At 38.1% G+C, this 23,119-nt stretch overlaps 1 protein-coding gene across 2 annotated transcripts; it reads left to right on the top strand.

The window, feature by feature from the left end:
* Positions 1 to 15,187: 15,187 nt before the first annotated feature.
* LOC148013195 (protein TAPETUM DETERMINANT 1-like) lies at positions 15,188 to 22,464 on the top strand. Of its 2 annotated transcripts, XM_087668301.1 has the most exons (4): positions 15,188 to 15,710; positions 21,128 to 21,184; positions 21,278 to 21,305; positions 22,169 to 22,464. In XM_087668301.1, exons 1-4 carry the CDS (start codon positions 15,620 to 15,622, stop codon positions 22,293 to 22,295), a joined length of 303 nt encoding a protein of 100 aa, XP_087524427.1. In that variant the 5' UTR covers positions 15,188 to 15,619; the 3' UTR covers positions 22,296 to 22,464. The 2 variants fall into 2 exon arrangements, with proteins under 2 accessions (XP_087524427.1, XP_087524426.1); XM_087668300.1 differs by having other exon boundaries at positions 15,196 to 15,710; positions 21,128 to 21,305.
* Positions 22,465 to 23,119: the final 655 nt, after the last annotated feature.

Here is a 23,119-nt window from a genome sequence, read left to right as displayed (position 1 = left end):
TCTTCATGTACTTTTTGATGGACATCTCCATTCTATATAGCATTTTCTCTATGCTTACTGCTGCCCACAATACCATTTTCAGTGTAATATACCCCCTTAAAAAGTTTAATTTTAATACAAATTTTTTTAACTCCCTCCCTCTCTCCCCGCCGACAGCACATTAGGGAGAGAGAGAGAGGGAGTGAAGTGAGTGATAGGGGGCATGCAGCCCCCCAGGTGGGAGGGGTGGCGGCCATACCACCCTCCTCCCCCTCTTATAAAGGGGATTCCTCCCCCCCTCATCGAAGGCAGCCTTCCCCCTCCCTCTATCTAGATAGCGCCTCCTCGGCTTCAGCAGCAGCCCCCACCCTGGTGGTCAGAAACCCCCCCGCCCCCCATGTTCACAAAGAGAGAGAGAGAGAGAGAGAGAGAGAGAGAGAGAGAGAGAGAGAGAGAGAGAGAGAGAGAGAGAGAGAGAGAGAGAGACACACACACACACACACACAGAGAGAGGAGGAGAAGAAGAGAAGAAGAGGGAGAGGGAGAGAGAGAGAAGAAGAAGAAGAGGGAGAGAGAGAGAAGGAGAAGAAGAGAAGAAGAAGAAGAAGAGAGAAGAAAAAGGAGAATAAGAAGAAGAAGAGGAGAGAGAGAGAGAAGGAGAAGAAGAGTAGAAGAAGAAGAAGAGGAGGAAGGGAGAGAGAGAAGAGAAGAAAAAGGAGAAGAAGAAGCAGAAGAGGAGAGAGAGAAAGGAGTTTGGAAGCTTCCAAGAAGCTTCCAAAGCATCTCCTTTAGGAGGTGTTTCACCTGCAAGACCTGCCTTAATTTTTCCTTAATTCGTGACCACATCAATTCAAGTGCAAAGGCCGTGAGGATTGGTGGGAAGCTGCTGGACGATTTGCATGAAATTCATGCGCATCTAATAACTATCCCCGCACACGAAGGCCACTAGATTTCCGTGAAAGATGGCACCCAAGAGGCACGCAACTAGCAACTTTGCAGGTGTTTCTACCCAAGGCGGAGGAGTGGCTGCTAACGGGGTTTCGATTGTCAAGAATCAAGTCCATGATCCCACACTTCTTGTCAATGAACTCAATATGTTAAATGATTACGTAACCTTATATATACAAAGTTAATGAAATACGTATCAAATAAATTCATAGGGAATTTTTGCATTAGTCACTCTCATAAAAATTGTTTCATTGCATTATTTAAGAAGGTTCTCTTGAATTTAATAAAAAAAGTCTAGCGCATGAGTTGCATGAATATTTGCAAACACGGGGTGATTTTATAGAAGTCAACTGCACTAATGGAACGACTCAGTATTACCTTCGTGTCCCAAATATATTAATTATGCTCCATCGTGTATTGAATTGGAAATGGCATATCCCAGGGTCTTCTCTTGAGATTGATAGTGAAATGCATAAAGTATCACAATCATATTAGATACATGCAAGGAAAACTTCTACATGCATGGGAAAGATTCTCGCATAAACAAGCAACATGTTAAGTTGCATACATTGAAAGGACCTTCGCATGTGTCGTACAAAACTATTGCTTGTGACTAGTATTTATCATGGGTTTCTTTCATACCTTAATTGCATGATCATGAAAAGATAAGTGCATGGAAGGGTAGACATATCTTAAGGGCCTTTCTCTTGAATTGATTAGCGAAATCAAGTGATATGGTTGTCGCATCCATACTAGATGCATACGAAGGAACTATTGCATGCATGGGTAATATCAAGATTGCATGCATAGAAAGATTGCATGAAATTAATGTGCATTAGAATGCTTGAATTCATGCTTTGTACATTGGCCTTGAAATTGTTGAGTAAAGTCAATACTTGTCTTAATCAATGTAGTTAGACAAGCTCAAAGAAAGGGTTAGAAAGGGGCAAACATTAGTGCATGTGAGCACTATTGAAAAAGGGGGTTAAGATAATGTATTCTTGTATCACCAAAAGTATCCTTGGTCAATTAGGGATTGAAGGAAAATCACATAGGTACTACAGGGGATCTAGGAGATAACTAGCAAGTTGACCAACCAAGGACAACAGGGTTGTCCATGACCTATTTTTACCAAGAGACCTAAGGTAAGAATAATTAGGGTTGACAGGGTACAAACCCTAACGCGAAGGTAAAGGGGAAACAAGCAACCTAGCTTGCCAAGCCCTTGGGATCTCACCAAGTCGCGAATGATCCAAGATCGAATGTTGGGAGCATTCGGGAGAAAGGAATCACACCTTAGTAGTTGGTCATACAAATGGCCTCCGAAATGATCGTGATTGTACACTTAGGTACATTGTTTGAACTTCTTTGCTCAAGGAACTAATTCAAGGAAAAACAATTAATGCTTCAGGTTAAAAGCCTGGAGGGAGAGGCAGGAACAGTTACCTTCGACTGTCTGCCTGGCCCTATCCAAGGGGGTTGTTAGCCATGTCGGGTATATGGACCTAACCCGCCGCGAGAGGTCTCTCCGTGGGTGCTGCTTGGAGCGGGAGGACGCTTGGGTGCCAAGGGAGACTCTGGCTATAAATTCCTTGCCTCCGGATCTCGCACAAGAGACCAATGTGACTTGAGATGGAATCTCAAGGCCCATGTACTAGTCTACGGGTGGAACTTGGAGTAACAATCCTGTAGATTGCTAGGATAGCCTCCGGGCATGATACTTGATGAATTCCGGGACTATGATAAATAAAGATCAAATATTTGAAAAAGGAACTTGTTGGATATTGTTTTTTGTCAGTGCCTAAGTTATGTGAAGGAACCTGTATTTAAACTGGTTAATTAAGGAAGCTTCTTTTGCATGTCAAACATAATGTGGTAGGTAATTAGATAACTAAGCAACCTGAGGAAAGTGCGGTGGACGTGACTTGGATCCCGTCCTGCAGAAGGGTGGTCCCAATTAGCTGGGAACTTTTCTCAAAAGACAAGATAACGAGACTATGAAGACCTAGCATCAGTAGAGTTAGAATCCCGATTTATGATGTTTTAGGGGAAAGGAATGGGACTATGCCTTATGGCAGAGTGATTGAGTTTTACATCCCTCTCGTTTCCCATTCTCCATGAACCAAGTACAGTATAAATCCACTTGGACTCTATTGTTCCTACTCAAAGTGGGTCATCTGGAGCTCGATGCTAGCTACTTCCTAGAGACTTTGCCGATAGGAAAGAAATGCTGACTTCAGGTCGATCCTAAGTGGGAACAGCTGGACACTTCCACTCAGGGCAGACTCGAGAAGACCTAGATCGCAAACCGTGTGACATTCCTTACGAGTGCCAGGCGGCGCTTTCTAGACTCTCTTCCCGATGGGCTGCTTAGACGTGTCCCACAAGCGGATGAGCGGACACGTTACAGTTGGTATCAAAGAAAACCAATGAGATCTAGAGATTACAAGGAAACTTAATGGAGGAAAATAAAGGGAATAAGGGGATAAATAGGGAAAGGTGAGTAGAATAGAGTAGTGTTTTCTATTGAAAACATTCCTTTACTCACTTATGGATGTTGGGTTGCAGAGTCACGAAGCATGGATCAAGTTCTTGGTGTTCCAAGTCATGTTCATGACTGCAATGCACCCTTTGAATTATCATCAGAGGCTTGGCATGATGGATATTCTGAACCGCATCTATAATCTGTCACCTTTGTATGCAGAGTGGAGATGGACGGGAGACTCAGGAATATACTACATAGCAGCCCACCGACTCGTGTACCTTCAAATGAACTTGAAGAGAATCAAGTGGATGGAGGATTTAAAGATCGTGAAGCTGTTCGTCTTTGTCTAAGCTCACATAAATGCAACTTTGCATGTTAGCAGTCGACAAGTCAAGCAGAACAAGTATGTCTATGAAGAAGTGACGCGGGTAATCTCTGTTGACCGAATCAAAGTGTTAGGGCACTAAGAGAAGAATGGGTATCAAAGGAAGGGATACCCCAAGCTTCTTATGACTTACCATTTCCTAAAAATCCGTGACCCCACTCCATATTATTATTCCGTCCCTATAGCCGATAGTAACACAATCCTATTTTCCCCAAACTAATGTATCAAGCAGCTTGTCGTACTTATCCAAAATAAGTGTACTCAAAGGATTATCCCTTCATGAATAAATAAGACTTTTTATATTGATCGTAATCGTTAGCTAAGGTGTTAAGTGATTAAATCCCTTGGCTAAAGGCTGTGCTAGTCATATTAACATAATATGGGAACATATGATAAGATGTTAACATAAAGAATCTTATTGTTCAGACGCAACCCCAAGCGCATGTTCCAAATCCGACTCCTGCACTAAGTCCAGTTGTGGTTCAAGAGAAGAAGTTCCTTCTCAAACAAATTAAGCCACCTAAGTTTGATGGCAAGGGAAGGACTGTTCAAGTCGACGCCGAGATCTAGATTGAATCCATGGAGGACTACTTTGAGGCAGCAGGAACTGCACCTGCTAACCAAGCCATGCTCGCCAAACTTAAGCTTACAGGCAAAGCGAGACTTTGGTGGAAACAGTGGTGCAGAGACCAAGCGATCTCGGAAGGGACGGCCACTTGGGATAAGCTTAAGGAAGCTGTGCGAGGAAGGTATCTGTCACCTGCCTACCGCACACAAAAGATGAATGAATTCTATGACTTGAAGTAGCTAGGATTATCCATTGAAGCATATTATTCGAAGTTTATCTCACTCCTAAAGTATGCACCCCCAATGGATATGACACAACAGGTGTCAAAATTTTGTGTTGGGTTGAATCCACCCATAAACACTCGATTGGAATCAATGCGCCCAACGGACCTACATTGCCAAGATTTCACTGGTGGACCTCTAGGGACTCACTCAACGCACTCTACCGTCAAGTTTTGTCACATAAAAATATATGGTAGTTAGAAATCTCACCTTCTCCAAATCATCTTGTATCTTCATTTCCTCGTGTGTTAGGGAGCCACCTCTTTGGGCAAAGGGATCTACAAACTCCTTGGTAGGAAGCTCGCGCCTTGGTCTGAACAGATCATGTTGTAGTGCTTTAAATTTAGCATTTGGCACAAGGTAATCTTCTTCAACCAAGGTTATATGCTCTTGTACTGCTATGATGGCACTCATTGTATCTAAGCTTGTGCCATCATATCTTTCAATCTCTCCCATTATCGGATGCATATCCAAGTAATCATAATCGATCAGGTCTTCCATCAGAATAGGATGGAAAACAACTCTTCTTCCTTCATTTCCCAAGTATTGCAGCACATCTGATAGAAGCAAGTATTGTACACCATCTACTTCAATGGGCGTCAAGGAGGCAAGGTTGGGTTTGTCGACTTGTGGCTGTTCTAAAGAAGATGGCACCATGAGAGACAACCCTTGCTCTGCCACCACCCGATGTTCCTCTTCAACATTTATGAGCTCTTCAATCGGTTCTTCTCTCGTATATGTGATAGCAACAACCTATGGAGTTGTATCTTCATCTCTCTCCTCCTCTAGGGGGTGTATCCAATGCAAGGAGGTAAATTACCAATGTGCAATCACACTCCACGAGATCCAAAGGTGTTGTACCAGGTGCACTGTCCATGGGAGCAGTGCATACTCTGTGGGAAGGATCCACATGGGCCAGATACCTATTCACCACTTTTTGGTGATTCTTCCTTGCCTAAAATACCATGAGCTATTCCAGAGGCACCCAAGTCATGTCGGATCCTTCGATGGAGCATGTGCAAGTAGCAATGGTGCTCACAAAGTCTTCCAAAACCTAAAGGGGGGGATCCAGAGATGAGAGCATGCTTTCAAGGTTAAATTTCTTAGAGAAAACCTGAAATATCTTATCACCCTAGCTGGCAAAGATAGTTTCGTGGATCTACTCATCAAAGTGTGTGCAAGCATCCATCGTAGCAGGTAGGAGGGATGTGGTGGATATAAAGAGATGAAGAGACAAAGTGTGAAATGAAACAATGAAACAAGAACTAAACTAATTCTATCTTAAAAACTTAAGTTTTAAACCATTAAGGGCTGCTTGTATACGATATTTAGTTATGGATTTACTTATGTCTTTGTAAAGTTTACATGCATATGTAAATGTGTTGATGTGAAAAGTGTACAATAAGTGTATGATTTTGCATATATACCATAATTTTTAAATATTACAAGTTTGCAAGCAATAATATTCTATTGGCAAAAAAAATCCAAAAATTTATAGGTGTTGGATATTACAACTTGTGGTGTTATGATTTTTAGGAAGATTGTGCAATTTCTAAAATATGTGGAGCCACACACTTTCCACTGGTAACAATATCCTCACCTCGGCTTTGAATTTTCCTACCATCTAGTTTAAAATAGAAGTTAACATATGGATTCTGCATTAACATTGTAATTTCCTAGTGCATTATACTCAAGGGCCAATCATCCTCCATTTGCAATACTTGGGGCTCGTGGCCCTCACAAATGACAGTAACATCCATAATTGCACTTTCATACATGTCTTGATCAAGGCACAATCCTTGAGCATCCTCCATCTATGATACTTGAACACTAGGCATAAAGTTTGTCATGTGACAAAGTACCTATAATTGGAAAAGAAAGTTGGCCGATTCATCCCAAAGTAAGATAATAGTCAACCAAGAGAGAAAAATTTTACCTGAAAGGCATGTCCCTTGTTGTGACTCAACACTCCATAGTGTGAGGACTGTGAGTCATTCTTGATGTCCAAGTTTTGCCTAGAATCCTTGTTACATAATCCTTTGATGCACTTTTTATGATGTATGTGCGTTTGGTATGTCTCAAATCCTTACATTCCTTTAATATGTATGCAAAAATTTTAATCTGTATGAACCATCTTGGATGTACATTCTTTGAGCCGGTGCTTGGCTTCATAGAATTCAATATGTTTGCTAAAATTTTTATGCTACACATGTGCAAAATGTCGCTACTACATAATGGCCATTCTATGCTATTGAGATTCAATATGTGCATAGACTCAAGGGTTCCATATTCTCAACCCCCCTTGGGCAATATGTACTTGGAGTCATAGAAAAAAACAAGGTCCTCTGCGAGCTGCTTAGTTGTACGCCCCTCAAAGAGCAATCTACCAATTTTGAGGTGGTAACGCTTAAAAGAATCTGTGAAACTCTCAACATTTTGCCGCTCACACAACAATCTGAAGGGTATACTTCTGTAAATACGAGACAAATAGTTACATAGATATCATGAAATTTCTCATTCTCAATGAGTTGCAAATACTTATTGTTTGCAATGTTTTGTTGAAAGGGCACAATGGGCGCAATATGTATTTGTTTTTGCATAAATACATGCTGTACAAATGCCTCTATTACAAGGTGAGAATCAATATTCCTTTGTTTGAGAGCTAAAATTTTACCCTTCCAGTGCTTTGGTACATCTGCAATTGCAAATTCTTCCACCCTAAAATCTCCCTTCATACTTGGATGCATATGTACCCAAGATGAGCAATGATACATATCAGTGATCCAATTCCCTTCTTCATCTTTTCCATTACGTACTTTTTAAGTCTGTCTAGTAATCACCAATATGCCATACAAATCAACATGGCATTAAGAGACGTTTACATTTTTGTAAATAGATACAAACATCGATATCGAAACGCATCTGGATATGTAGATTCAATTTCAAGGCATCACTTTAATCATACCATTTACATGAAATATAATGAAAAGAATAGCACAAGAATACTTAGAGAATTTTGCCAAAATAAATTTTATTATAATGAATAGGAGTATGATTTGACTCAATACATTTTATGAAACATGGCTATTATAGAGTAGTTGTTACAAGGATAGCAGCCACATGGCATGCAAATCTTAATAGGCACATTGAATTGACACTTGAGATATTATAAGACTCAACACATTGTGTGTTATATGGATGAAATGATACAAGAGTTTCATGGATCATTGCCAATTGGCATGGAGATCCGAATGGACACATAGGACCAACAAAGCAAAGGATTTTTGAACCATCAACTTCCAACAGATCCATATCATCCATCACAAAGGAATCACTCACCACATCAAAATAGTTGATCGAGAATTATGTGCTTCATCTAAAACTTGTACAATATGTGCATGTACAAAAAATACATGTGTGAATCCCTTTTAACAAAAATACTTGCATGAATCTCTTTTAACAAAAAATATCCAGATAACTACATGAATAGAAGCAATACAAAATAGGGCCAATTTACCTATAAGTTGATATGTTGAAGATAAGATTGAATCGTTGTTGATCAAAACCCATTGCAAATGATGGACATAAGAAAGCATCAATCCCATCAAACTAAATGTCACTAATTAAATGAACAAAATTTGGCACCACAAAATATGGCAGATTTACCCATAAATTGAGCTACAAAAGCTCTACTCTACCTTGTGTTAAGTGCTACAACAACAATTGATCCTTAAGTTAGAACTAGCGTCAAACCCTATTGTAAAGATAGTAGAAAAGGGATAATGCAGAGAGGAAGAAAGAGAGTGTGTGTGAGTACGCGGGAGAGAGAAAGAAATGAGCACCTATCCAATCTTTCCCAAATTGATCTATGCAAAAGACAATAGAAAGAGTTAGTATTTACATGAAGGTATACTAAAAAAAGAGTAGAAAAGAGGAAACATAGAGAGAGAAAGAGAGAGGAAGAGAGAGATGAGCACTTATGCAATGTTACCCAAAATTATCTTTACAATAAAAACAACAACAAGGGTTAGAATTAACATCATGTTGTATTGAAAAAATAGTAGCAAAAAAAAAAACCAAACTGAGAGAGAGATTAACACCTTTGTCTCTTGCTCCAAATAAACTCTGCAAGAAAACAACAATTAGAACCAACATCAAAGTCTATTGAAAACACAACATAAAAGAGAAACAACACATAGAGGGAGGGGGGAAAGAAAGGAGAGAGAGAGAAAGAGAGAGAGGAGCACCTCTGCCTCTTGCCCAAAACAACCTCTGCAATAAAACAACAATAACAATGAGAAATGACATCAAACCCTATTGAAAAAATAGCAAACAAGAGAAAATGCAAAGAGAGATGGGCACATGTGTTTTGCCCAAAATCTGGAGCTACATGGAGAAGAAAGTGCAGAGATAAGCAGAATGCTTAAAACCCTAATTACTCTCAGTAGGGAGCTTCAATGGAGACGAAAATTCATGAGTGTAGAGAAGAGAGGGAAAGTGGTATGTTGCTCAACTTTTCGGTCAAACTGATTTCGTGAGAGGGAAAAAAACCAAAATTGAAAATTCTCCAAAGAAAGGGAAGAAATACGAGGTGAGAGAAACTCAAATTTTGTGTACTATTTATTCTCCCTTTTTTTAAATACCCCACTATCCCCTTTTTAATAAAAAACCCAAGATTTGGAGAGAGAATATTCACTCTCCATGGATGTCAACATCTAGCCTTCTTATTGGACAATCCAAAAGGCCCATATCTTCAATTATATTATTTTTAAGGGCCCATTTGTGAATTCATTTTTTTCTTCTAATGGCGGACCCGATAAATCGGGTAACTTTCCAACACTAGATAGAGCTTATTAAATCGTGACCCTCCCAATATCGGTAGGATTAGTTACTAGGTTTAACACTATTTTAGGGGGTCGGAGCTAAGATTTTACCTTATGGGTAGGGGGATCGAGTTACACTCTCCCCCATCTCTCACTCTTTGAACCAAGTGTGATGTTAACCTCACTCTTGCCTTTGATTGATTACATAGTGGTCTTTCTTAGGTGGGTGTTAGATTGCTATTAGGGGTGACTTGTCCATGCTTCCCGTGTGAAGTAGAACTGAGATTCCCATGTTCAACTAAGTCCTAGGTTTCCTATGGGAGATTGGATAGTGATGTACATAGATATGAATTTCGGTCGACTACTAAGAGGACTCCTCCGGGTCTGTTGGAGGAGGCACCTCACATTGAGCTTTAGTAGCTATGGATTTTGTCAGGGATGTGAATGGTTTTTCCTTCACTACAACTCAATGCATCAATAATTGGATGAGATCTCTAGTGGAGATACAGCTTAGGTGGCAATCTTTGAATGCTCTATGGTAATGACTGACATCATGTTGCGTGCTGGCTAAACGAATGTATGACTAGGGCAGGGGCACAAAACATGCAGTGAGATGGAAATCAAGCAATGCTAGGGTAAGGAAGAACCAATGTTGTGATTTGAGGTGATAGGCCACTACAATTGAGTCAAGGAAGATTTCTCTAGAAGAGGGCCTGCGTAGATCTTGCTTAAATTGAGAGATACAGGTTCTCCAATTTAGGTGGGTGGCTATGGAGGTAGGTGAGAAAATCAAGGAAAAGAGAAGGAAGCCAAAAATTCAATTTGTAACTAATACAATGACCTAATTAATGCACCTAAAGAAGGATTAGGACTGGCATGGTTCTAAAATCATGTAAAAATATTGAGGATGCATGCTAGGGTGGATCACTGATGAGCACAATGACAATCATAATGGACCATAAGTAATGACAAAAGAGAACAACCGATATTACTATAGCATAATGCAAGTACAACTGAATGAGAATGATAGGATAAAATGGGTGTGGGGATAAGTGCCTTTTATAGGCTTACAATAGGTGGTATTGGTAGGTAATAGAGAGCAGAAAGGGACCACGGTATTCCAACTACTCCGGTTTTAATCAAGCATGCATAAATTGACCTAGTCTAAGGTTTATTTGCAGTGTGAACCTTTGCCTTGCTGTTCCATACAAAGAGGTTAAAAACCGGGTGTGATTGCACACTTATGTAAATTAGAAAAGAATAAGAAAAAGAAGGATGAGAAAGATTCTACCAAAGGAGGAGGAGAAATGAAGAAGGCAGTGTGATGGAGGGAGGCAATTAGAAGTTGAAAACAATCAAATGGAACATTCAATATCAATCTTATGATGAAAAAGTAGGATCTTAATTTTCCAATCCTTGTCACTTTTACAGGGGCCTATGATTATAACATTTCACAACTTTAGAGATGCATATTTATAAAAAAGTAGAGTTTTAAAAAATGATTTTCAAACAAAAAATTCTCTCTCCCCATGATTTCTTACAAGGTTATTTTGATACATCAAAACTCCTCGAATAAGTTCTTGAGATTAAACATGTCAAGCTTCTATGCATGCCCAAAATTTTAGGTAAGCATTCTTTTGTATGAAAGAACTACTTTATGAAAATGAATATTTTGTAAGAAAGAATAGTTATGCTAATCAATTTCTTAATCTAATATGGTAATCCACATACTTGATTATGTGTCCATGTATTATACATCATATTTTTAGGAGCCATCATTTAATTATCCTATATGTGTCATATTAAACAAATTTGATATCCATATTAAAGCAATCTGACTTCCATCCTAAGAGCCCCCTAGGCTTTAATACCATGTAAAAATCACATGGCATAGCAAACTAAATCTAAGAAAACAATATAGAGTACATAGCAAATTAGAAAAGAGAGCACACAACTTAACCTGAGAAAAGAATAGAGAATACATTAAAAATGAGAGCACATAGCTCAATATAAGAAAAGAATAGAAAGTACATATCAAATTAGAGAAGTATCAAAATTTCTATAATTGTAAACAAAATGAGACAATGATGGCATTGCCCACCTATATGCTTCCACTATAAAGCTTAGATGGCAATCTAGATAGATCCTACGTGAAGAGCTCAAAGTTTTAGCTAGAAGAACTTTGAAAGTGGGTGAAAGAAAAGGATTGATGGATGATTATGGTTCTTAGAAGGTTTTTATTTTATAGCCCACAAGGATTACCATTTTGGCATGACCAACATAGCATACTGCTAACCTTTGCTAGGTCAACCAAGGAATATTCTCTTTATTGTTAGGTCAAGGGGTCACCTAAATAATATCAGATAACCTTTTATCATCCGATTACATCAATATTATTTGGCATATATGCTAGGTCCCAACCAATGTCTTGGCTCACACATACTTCTCCTTATAATGGGGGACCTGACCACTTTGAGCATAATGGATTGTTGGTGAGGCCGCACAAGGGTGGGGCATTGAGCATATCTAACTACTAGGTTCTTCCCATTATAGAACCAGTACCTAAAAGTAGGTGCTATATCCTTAGAGATCATATTTTTATGGACATCTTGTTTGATTGTAAGACTTTGCTTTAGGCAGTCTTAGGTTGATTATCTAAATATGTGTTGGTTAACACACAAATGGAAAGAGTGTGAACCCTAGCACAACACCAATTGAGCAAAGTAAGTATAAGTGGTTTTGCATTCCTAGGGTGTTCATAAGCTTGCACCTTAATGATAAATATAACTAAAGAATCTCAACTGGTTGGGCAGTAACCAAGAGACACTAATTGGAAATAGTTGATTCCCCATATTAGGTTTATATTTATATAGTAGTAAGTAAAGTGTTATCAGACTTTGGTTCGTACATAGATTGTAGTCTCAAGTCCTTGTGGCCATTAAGCTCAAGAAGGAAAAGCCTCACTATGTGGAAGACATTCTTGGAAGTTAGATCAAGGCCAATTTGACAACATTTATCTCAGCCTTAGTGTTGCTTCCCTTGATGATGCGAGATAATGTTTGTGCTTCTTTTCATGTGACAATAATTTTCTATTACTATTTAGAAATTTGGAGTTCAAGTAATGTGAAGGGCACTATATTTCCAATGAAAATGTTGATCTCAAAAAACTCAAGGTGTGGTGGACTACTATGCTAATCTAGTGTTTTCTTCTATACTATCTTTGTAGGAAGGGTAGTAGTACTAGTTGGCTAAGAGGGATTCTTATAGTACTCAAGTCATGACATAAACATAAGATATTTCTATAAGATCAAAACACATGTAAATATTTGTAGTGTGATAGTATTGAATGGAGAGAGATTGTTATAGTACTCAATTGATGATGCAAACATTGGGATAAATATATGTATGAAGCATGTGTAACTATCAATCTCAAAAAATTTGGGATGGGTCACACTATTATGACATTTTTGTATTTTCTTCTAGTGTGCCTTTGTTGTAGAGTGGTACTATATTGAGAGGGATTGTTATAGTACTTACATCATGATGCAAATGTTAGGGTAAATATGTGTAAGATGGATTGTTAAGGTTATCAATGTATGATGGTGATAGTGGGATGAATATTTGTAGGATTGATGCACATCTAGATATTGATATTAAAATATTTGGGGTGAATAGCACTATTATGATATTTTCGTGTTAGCTTCTAGTGTGCCTTTGTAGGTCAGGTAATGGTACTGAACTGAGAGGGATTGTTATAGTACTCAACTCATAATGTAAACCTTATGATAAATACATGGAATATTAAAGCACATGTAACTTTTATTTTATGTGGATAGTTTGATTAAGGGTTGTGTGGGAGAGACAAGGTTTTGGATTGACTTTCAATTTTTCTAATTGTAAAATGTGATTATTTGTAAATATTAGATTTAAAATGGGTAAGAGGAGCTGGCTATGGAACTCCCTAATTTACCATAGACAATGTAGGAATGTTACTTGTCTCTTTACATTTAAAGAAGAAAAGCTAGTGTGTTTTAAAGGATGAACAAACAACACTTTTGGATCCATGTGAGCATAACATGTAGTAAGTCCTTTACATTGTCATAGTAGTAAATGCCCGTGATAGATTCGGGGACTAGTTGTTTTAAAAAAAGTTGAAAGTATAAGTGAGATAAAGACCCTAATCTGGTAAAATTGCAAAGATTTATTGTTTGCAAAATGTAGATGTAATCTTATGAGTACTTTAAAAAATGAAAAAGCACCCAAAATAACTTTGGAGATATGTTTCAAGCAAAGGAATTCAAAAGTCAATGTTGCAAAAAGTGGACAAAGTTGCATTCTTTTTAACCTTGGGAAAGCGGCTAAACAAAGACACATTTTTGGGTTGAACTAGGATTCACCATATGGCCAAGCCACTTACATGAATTGGGTTAAAGCATGCATATGTAAATCTTGTTCATTGGCTCAAGAAAATCTGGAAGCAAGCCTTATTGATGACATGGGAAACTCAAATCCTACTCTGCTAAAGTTGGGCTTACAAAACAATGGCTTGTTTATTTGTTGATAATTGTACATGTTTCTTTTTATTATGTGTAAATATAGAATTTTATTAACTATAATGAGTAAATGTATCTACAACATTGAACGAGAAGAAGAGCATAAAGGTTGTTAAGCACTAGTCTCCTTGTAGAGAAAATTCTACATGTTTTTAAATGTGTAAATGAGTAGTTATATTATGTTTATCATCTTACATAAATGGAGTCAAGTGAAGCAACAATTTCTAGGCCAACTTATATAGATTGGCCTTCTTACCTAGAGAGCTACCTTGTGAACCCATTGACTATTTGCAAGATAACCACATCTTTTATTCCTATACCACATTTTCCATTTTTAGACCAAATTGGTTTGGTTATGTAGGAATGAGGCTTCCGTAGGTTATTGTGATGCAATGAGAAACCCTATGGGATTTTAGCCCATATTTTTAGGAAAAAAGTGGAAGTTAGGTTGGAATTGATAAAGTGACATCTAGTTAGGGGATGTTTTAAGATTTGAGAGGCAACCTACATGATCATTGATGTTAAGAAAATGAATGTTTGAAAAGGGAAAGTAAGGGCACATAAAGCAAAAAAGGTGGTCTTAGATGAGGAGGCAGGGGATTGTAGTATGATGGATCCATGTGACATTAAGAGCAAAGGGCTTAATAAATGGTGCTATGTAGCAAGGTCTAAGTGTTACCATTGACCAATTAAGTAAAGGCCTATGATAGATATGGAGGGAGGGGGGGGGGGGGGGGTATGTTAGAAGAGAGAGAGGGGTGGTTGGAGATTTCCCTTTCAAGAGGATTTGGGGGAGTGGTGAAGTAAAGGCTTTGTATGTAAGGATTGGGGCTTCAAGTTGGATAGGAACTTTAAGGTTAAATCCAAACTAGCTAGTTGGAAAGTCCTAACAATAAAGTTCTCTCTCTCTCTCTCTCTCTCTCTCTCTCCCTCTCCCTCTCCCTCTCTCTCTCTCTCTCTCTCTCTCTCTCTCAATCTTATGATGGGTGGTGGTATCATGTATGGTTGGTTGGATGGATGTGAAAAAACATTAACCTTTTGTACGTTCTGATGCATGCCAAAGGTCAGAAAGAATGATTTAGTAAGGCCACGTTTGCCGACCTTTTATTAAATGGATGGGATGCATACATGCAGACAGAGAGAGAGAGAGAGAGAGAGAGAGAGAGAGAGAGAGAGAGAGGGATGGGGGGTGGGGGGCTGTCCTTTGCTTCAATTCAATGTTAAAGTAGAGGCCTTTGCACTTGCAAATTCCCCAACATTCCCCTTCTCTCCTTCTTCTGGTGGTTTTCCTCTTATAAGCCTTCATTCCTGATTGCTTCCCTCATTTTCATGAGTAACAGCTCTATTGAATACGGCGGGCATGTACTGGGGCTTCCTTCTTCTGCAAGGCTCTCTAATGGCTCCGCTGTGCTGATTGTGTGCCAGTTCCGGGGAGGATTGAGTGCCTGTGGGGGAGAGATGGAGATGGAGAGGAGGCGAGGGTATGGGCGAGTTATGTCGGATTGAGAGAGAGAGAGAGAGAGAGAGAGAGGTATATTAATCCCACCCTTATGCAAGTGACGTAGAGGAGAATCAAGCATCTGTTGGCTGGCTGTTCATGGCGCAATGGTGTCCCAGCCTTAAGCTCCTGCATCGAGCCTTGCGCCTGGCTTTGCTCCTGCTTGCCCTCTCGACTGCACCATCCCTCGGTGAGTGCTCCTCCTCCTCCTCCTCCTCCTCCCACTGGATTTAATCCAATTGCCTGCTTGCTTAATGAGCCGGATTAGCCAAACGCACCAATCATCTGGATAGTTAATCTGCGTTTAATTAATGTATTCTCGTATGTCTGGAATGTGCACCAATGCTCATACTCCTCTATATACCTCTACCGGTATGATTTTTTTCATGCTTGTCCCATGCTACAAATTGCAAATATGCCCCATGTTCCATATAGTTGTGTTTTTAATTAAATTAGGCTTATTATGCTTTTGTAAGACCCCCATGTTTTTAAAAAGGTGCATATTGTATTAAGGTGTGGCATTTCGCCCATAACCCCAAAGTGGGGCATTTTAGTCTTGTAGGATAGCACATGGCGGAGCCGCAGGCGGGCCGCCCACCCGCCCGCCCGCCCGGCCAGCGATGTAATTGTTGTTGCGGAACCAAGTTTTAAAGTTTAGAAGCCCAACAGATGCCCCCCAAAAATATAAGAGCAGCATTAATATCAAATACAATGCTGTGAAAAACCATTGTAAGAAAAAAGGTGTACAAATTGGGCTTATGGAACAAGACACCAAGCAAATAAAAGGCAAGTAATATGAAATACAATGCTGTGAATAAAACCAAAAAGAGAAAAAAATAAGCTGTGTATAGAGACTGGGCTTATGGAACAAGACAAGAGGCAAATAAAAGGCAAGGTATTATTATTCTGCAAGGCCTGAACACTTCCTTTGCTTTCATACCATGATGATACATGGGTGGTGCCCAAGTTAGGGTCCCAATTGCGGGTCCCGCCCGCGGGCGGCGCCTGCGAGCAATCATTTCTCTTTCTGGGGCATTTGGGCATTTTTTGGGGGGGGGGGGTATGACCAATACAAATGAAGCTTTCTGAAAACCAGCAGAATTACTGAAACAAATACCGGCCACATTCTGTAACTGCCAGAATTCCACATTATTCAAATCATTTTTAAAAATTAAGAAAATCCTTTAGGGATGCCCATGTTCTTTCTTACCCCCTTATTTTTTTTCACAATTAATTCATATATATATATATATATATACTTTTTTTGGGGGGGTGGGGCCCAATACCTGCACATTTTTCTAAGGCTAAAAATGTGGGGCTCTCAGAGAGTACTTTCTTTTGCGACTTTTTTGTGTCAGTGTGATTTTTTTAATCGAAATTATCCGGCGCCGGTTCGAGCCTTGCTTTCTGTATGCATATAAAATAATTACGTGCATATGTAAATAACCTTATGAATTTCCTGGTCACGACTCATGACAAGTCCTCCATGACATGTCCACGTGAATTTATGAAGTGCGTGCTGTACCATTTCCGTGTTTTTCTGCCTCTCCTAAAAAATACTTCACAAATGTCTTTCTTTATTTAAAAAATGAAACAAAAAATATCATTGTCCTTTGCCCTCACAATGCTTGCATTTTTTCTCATAGCCAAATCTCTCTCTCTCTCTCTCTCTCTCTCTCTAATATATATGAATGCATGTATGTATGTTTGCATACACACATATGGGCTCAATGCTCATGCTTAGATATACATACATTGCATGCATGATAATATAATCCATTCATATCATTTCACCTAGAAATCAAAGCACTCGCCGTGCCTTGGAGCATTCTATGTGCTGGTTTTTCTTTTCCCTTTATGCTAATTTTGATGTGGTTGATTAGGAAATAGATCAAGTCCCTAAAAGAAACAAAACCTTTAAAGAGCTAGTTAATAAGCAATAAATCTTTCCTTAAGAACAGTTAAGATCCCTCCAGTAATTACTATATGATCAATGCTAAAGAGCATGTGTATATACATTTTCTACATGCATAGGTGTGCATACACATGTGTGTGTGTGGACACACACCAATATAGAATCTACTGTGATTAGCAACATGACACATACACCTGTATGTAGGGGCATATGCTTGTGTGAACATTGACATTTATATTGCCTATGTGGTTACAATATAATAGAGAATTCTAGTGATTGACTCTAATTATAGATTGCTTTTATTTGAAAACTTTTTCGGGGGCCAAAACAAAAACCTTCAACTATTGTGACTTGTAGTTTTGTAAGTTTAATTGCCATATTATAGCAAGGCTCGCCCCAAATCTTGAAATAACAAAACCTTCTCTATGATGACTTCTAAACCTCCTACATGAGCAGTTGGGGTTTTCAAATTCACATTCTCACACTAACCTTGCGAAAGTGAAGTTGGAAAACAAAGAATAGTTTGTCGAGTAAGTTTTCATCAAATGTGGTAGGATAATCTTTTGATGGTATGCTCTCAATTTACCATGATAATAAGGAGTACAAAAAGTTTTGTTTCTTCTAAATGGTTGTCATATAAACTAAATACATCTAATAAATAGATTTATTCCTATCTAGTTAGTGTTATATTTGCTTGTTAGATTATGATGTTTTAGTATGCCATGGCAAACATGGAACTTGCCACATTCATTGATGTTGGAAGTGCGTGTTCAAAAAATTCTAGATGTAGAAAATGTTTGCTTCAAGAATCATAGGTTGATTAAATGCTTTAAAAGTCAAAATAGGATACTAGTTTCCACATTTTGAATCACATATTGATAGTGCAAGCTTGAATAGAATCATGCCAACAACTTCTAGAAACCCTAGTTATCTACATGCATGCATGCACATTCACACACATGGCATCTTGTTAACTCTAGACTCATGTCATTAGCTTCTTAATCTTGTTAACTCAAAACTCATGTCACCAGCTTCTTTCAATCTTAAGTATCCATACATGATCAAAGCATGCTTTGTTTTCCAATCGGTAAGGGCTACACACGTAATCAAATATATGCCCTAGTCACTTTTGACTTTTAAATTGAGGGTCGAATAGAAGAGGCTTTGTTACTCTTATGTAACAAATTGTTGTTGAAAATTTTATCACAATTGTTGCATATCGATGTTATGGATCGAAGTACCAAAGTCTATCTTAGTAAAAGCTTTTTGTAAGTGGCATAATAAACATGTGGTAGGTTGGTCTAGTCTCTTTCGGATTAAGAAATTTAAGTTGTGGCTTTGCTTCCCCAATTGTCACATCAAAACATCTCTAGTCCATGGCTTTTAATATGATACTTAGAAAATTACTCTATTGGCACATTTTGACACTCACATTGAATTAGTCTTCCAACATGATGATCACCTAAAGCTAAGTTATTCCCAAATTGTTTCTTTGTTTGAAGTTATTAGAAAGTCCTACTGCACTCATCTATTCCTACTCACGAGGAATCATCTTCTAGTGATAGTCCATCCAAACTACTCATGGCCTTCAAAGTGGATCCTTGGTCCCTTTTTGGAATTGTACTCCTAATGTCAATGTTAGGACTATAATCTATGATGGCATGCATTTTTAGTCCCCCACGAAAGTCGCCCCCCCTTTTGTTGCCACGTCTCTTTTCATACAAATAATCTCTCTCTCTCTCTCTCTCTCTCTCTCTCTCTCTCTCTCTCTCTCTCTCCTCTCTCTCTAGGATCTTTTCACCACGTGATTTGCTTATTCTAAGTAGGACTTTTTAAAAGATTATTGGAAGTGGTTTGAAATCTACATGCAAAACTAGGTAGGCATCGTCAATAGTATGCTATATAAGCACCTCTAAAACTTTCACATGCAATGTATACACGAATCTTTCAAGAGCTCAAGAAGTCAACACAATGGGTAAATGTGCATTGATGAATATCAATATTTCATGTGAAAAAGTACAAGATGTAAAAGTGAATGGGTGTATCATGTGTTGCTATCCAAATTGCAGGACATCCAAACATCATATGACTTTTAGTAGTCTCAATGTAATCAAGGCTGTCCTTCGATTCCATTGACAAGTACTAGCTTCTAGTCTACTAAGGTCCACTCACAAAGGAGAAAAGCATTAGTCCTCAAACATTCTTTTGTCAAGTGCATTGAGTCAAGGTACTCATTGGGCAATGGTGAGTGAAAAAGAATGCCTATGGCCTACTAGTTTGTGATGTATGCAAAAAATTTAACAATGTGAAGGATGTTCTTTTCCAAAGTACATATGTTGTTTCACTTCAACTCATCTATAATATTTATCTAAATTTATCTTCTTAAATACTTTATATGTCATCCTTGCAAAGTTTGACTTGAAAAACCTTGTTGCATAAAGGTGACCTCATAGGTTAAGATAATACTTAATAGTAGATTATTTTCTTGCAGTATCTGAGTTTTGGTAGATTTTGTTGAACGATTCTTTGTGATAACTTCAATGTTGAGGAATTGACTTGAAAATGACAAGCAATGAGAGGGAGACTTGAAAAGTCACTTTGTATTATTCTTTGGATCAAACCCATTATTAATAGATTTTTGCTAGTGTGAAATATGTTCTCTATACATGGGATGGTAGGCTTAGGTGTACTTTTGGCTTTGTACATGACCTAATAAATTAACACTTGATCTAGTCATGGCCCATAAAGCATTGAGGGTGCTTCTTAGTAGGCTTGAGAGGTATCTAATGCTCTACATGCCTAGCATCAAGCTTGAAAGGTGAGGCACCTACAACCTAGCCAAAACAACAAAACTAATCACCAACAAATAATACATGCAAGTCCCAACCAAGCAAAAAAGCGTAGTATGCATGTGTGTATGCATATACATATGTTGTGTGCGTGTGCGTGTGCGTGTGTGTGTACGTTTGTTATATGTGCCTTTGTATGCATGGATGTATACATGCATGCACATGCATACATACATGCATGTGCATGCAATCACATACAAGTAGATGTGCATCCATGCATTAATATATTATGCATGTGCATGCAATCACATATAGGTAGATGTGATCCACAAGATGTGCATCCATGCATTAATATAACATGCATGCACATCCATACATGCATGTGCATGCAATCACATATAGGCAGATGTGATCCACAAGATGTGCATCCATGCATTAATATAACATGCAAGTGCATGCAATGACATATAGGTAGATGTGATCCACAAGATGTGCATCCATGCATAAATATTATATTAAAGAAAAATGTAGATGGTAAGAATGTAGTTTGTGGACATTGGTAATGTAGCTGACATTCTTTATTGTATTATAATTTCTTGACTAGCAACATGAAGTTGCTAAAGAACTAGGAAATTATTTCAATAGTGGAGAAAAAGTGAATTATGCCTTGAGTACATAGTCAAGAATGATTTGCACATAACACACTTTTGAAGGGGAGTCTCTCTTGACATGGAAAATAGTCTACATATGTGACTTTTGCTTGTACATGCATGTGACTCCACGTACATGTGTATTTGTATGTGCATGGTTGTGTGCACTTGTGTGCTCTTGAAAAAAGAAAAAAAGAGAGAATATGCAAACTTTTTCTATTGTCCATTCCTTCTAATAATGATGCTGGTGCAGGATCATGCACAAGTAGGGACATTAGTATCTCTCAAAGTCGAGAGAGCTCGCCCTCGGGTATACCATTGTTCATTGTTCAAATTTACAATACATGTACATCTGGATGTGCTCCTTCAAATGTGCATCTAAATTGTGGGTGGTTTGCATCAGCTGAGATGGTAAACCCGCAAGTCTTCAGGCAAGTTATGTATTCCTAAAATTGAAATAATTCAAAGTCTCCCTATCTTTTTTAGTGTTGAATTCAACTTATATATAGCAATAGCAAGAAAGCTCCAAGCCTCAGATTTCAAGGGTAAAAGTGAAGATGGATGCTCCTCACATAGCATTTAATTGCTCTACATTTAAAGAGATGAGGCTTAGATAACCAAAAAACATGTTCACTTGTCAAAATCCACCATCTAGATTATGCATTCATCAAGAATAGGCCTTAGCTTACTTTAAAAGTGAACACTTGTGGATATCTATATATCTCACTAATAATACATATGATCCTAGTCTTCGTAGTGAATCATACAAGTTTAGCTTGAAACATTGAATGCTAGTGATGGAAAGTTTTTTACCATTGGGATTAAGTAGAATATCTCTATATTTTCATACAAAAATTTGCATGTAATCTCTTCACTAGTGTATGAATTTATCAAAATATAAAATCCTTATGAAGCAAATATGAAGAAGATAATGTAAACCCACTACATTCATTAAAAACGCACATGAAAATAACTCAATTATTGGGGGTTTATGGTGCTTTTTTTTTGGGCATTATTTTACATGACAATCTTTTTCCATTTATTCATTAGAAAGAATGTTGCTACAATTTTTAAGGCATTGAACATTGTCATCTCCACTACCATGTCCTTGTGTACCTTATACACAATACATAAGGTTGTGGGAATAGAAGTCTTTGAGAAGAAAATGTAAAGTAGAATATTTAGTCTTACTCTATACATCACATGGGACATGAAATAATTCAATTTATTGGAAGTTTGGTGCATTTGTCTTTTTATGTTATTTTAAAAGATGTGTATTCTCCTATTTGTCTAGGCGCATTGCCTACAATGATTGCCTTGTTAATGGTGGGCGGCCCCTTGCTCGAGAGGAGATCATTCGTTTCACATATCAAAACTCATTTATGTACCCCCTTTCCTTTAAGTCAGCAAACTTTTGCTAACAAACTAATCATGCCATGCAAATACTTATGCTAACTTGTGTCAAAACCCAAGTGTCGTATTAGTTCGTCTTGGCACTTTCCAACCCTCCAATTTTGTTCTAACTTGTGAGGTCAAGCCAAGCAAATGTATGATTTCAAATCATGTAATACAATGTGAAAAATTGTCAATCATGGGAATTAAGAAATAGTTGTGTATTGCAATTAAGAAATAGTTATGTATTGTCAATCTTTTGTGCAATTTCCTATTTTCTAAGTGTAAACAATTAGATTAATTCTAGTTAAAGCAAGCCTCTTTTACATTGGCTTAAGAGTTGGTTTTAGATCCTCTTCAATGGTGTCATTTTCATGTCACAATCTAGTCACAATCATCAAGGTAGGGTACTACTATTAGATACTTGGTCACAAGACTTCACTACACCTTGATCATGACTAAATAGGCTATCTACAACAAACCATGGCTATTCTTGAAGGATACAAGCAAGATCTAGAGTATAATGATGGAATTCTTGCCATTTTAGTAGAGGTGATGACCATTTCCCAAAGCGTTTTGAAGGTTCTTGGTAAAAAAGAAGGCTACAAGGGGAAGAAGACAAATGAAAGTGTCTCTAGTTTTGAGAGATGGGGTTTCCCCAATACTTTCTCAGACTATCTTACAAGCTTTCATGGAGGATATGTCTTCTATCTCTCTTCCATGGCTTCCCCCTTTCTAAAGGCCACTTGATCTTGATCCTTTGCATCATTTGGAGTCTATAGGGCATTGTATCTTCTGATCTTTGTGCCATGTGATGATTAGTAGTGGCAAAAAAATTTGTGCTATCCTTAGG

Source organism: Lygodium microphyllum, chromosome 26, assembly GCF_053477565.2.
Source record: "Lygodium microphyllum isolate KBCC chromosome 26, Lygodium_microphyllum_v1.1.10, whole genome shotgun sequence".
Lineage (NCBI taxonomy): Eukaryota > Viridiplantae > Streptophyta > Polypodiopsida > Schizaeales > Lygodiaceae > Lygodium > Lygodium microphyllum.
The sequence above is the reverse complement of the archived record's forward strand: the minus strand, read 5'-3'. Positions and strand labels throughout refer to the sequence as shown.

Excerpts from the sequence above, each read along its gene's own strand:
- LOC148013195 (XM_087668300.1), top strand. The coding sequence starts at position 15,620 with ATGGCGCAATGGTGTCCCAGCCTTAAGCTCCTGCATCGAGCCTTGCGC. Across the intron at positions 15,711-21,127 it reads CTCGACTGCACCATCCCTCG|GATCATGCACAAGTAGGGAC; the intron begins GTGAGTGCTCCT and ends ATGCTGGTGCAG. Across the intron at positions 21,306-22,168 it reads GTAAACCCGCAAGTCTTCAG|GCGCATTGCCTACAATGATT; the intron begins GCAAGTTATGTA and ends CTATTTGTCTAG.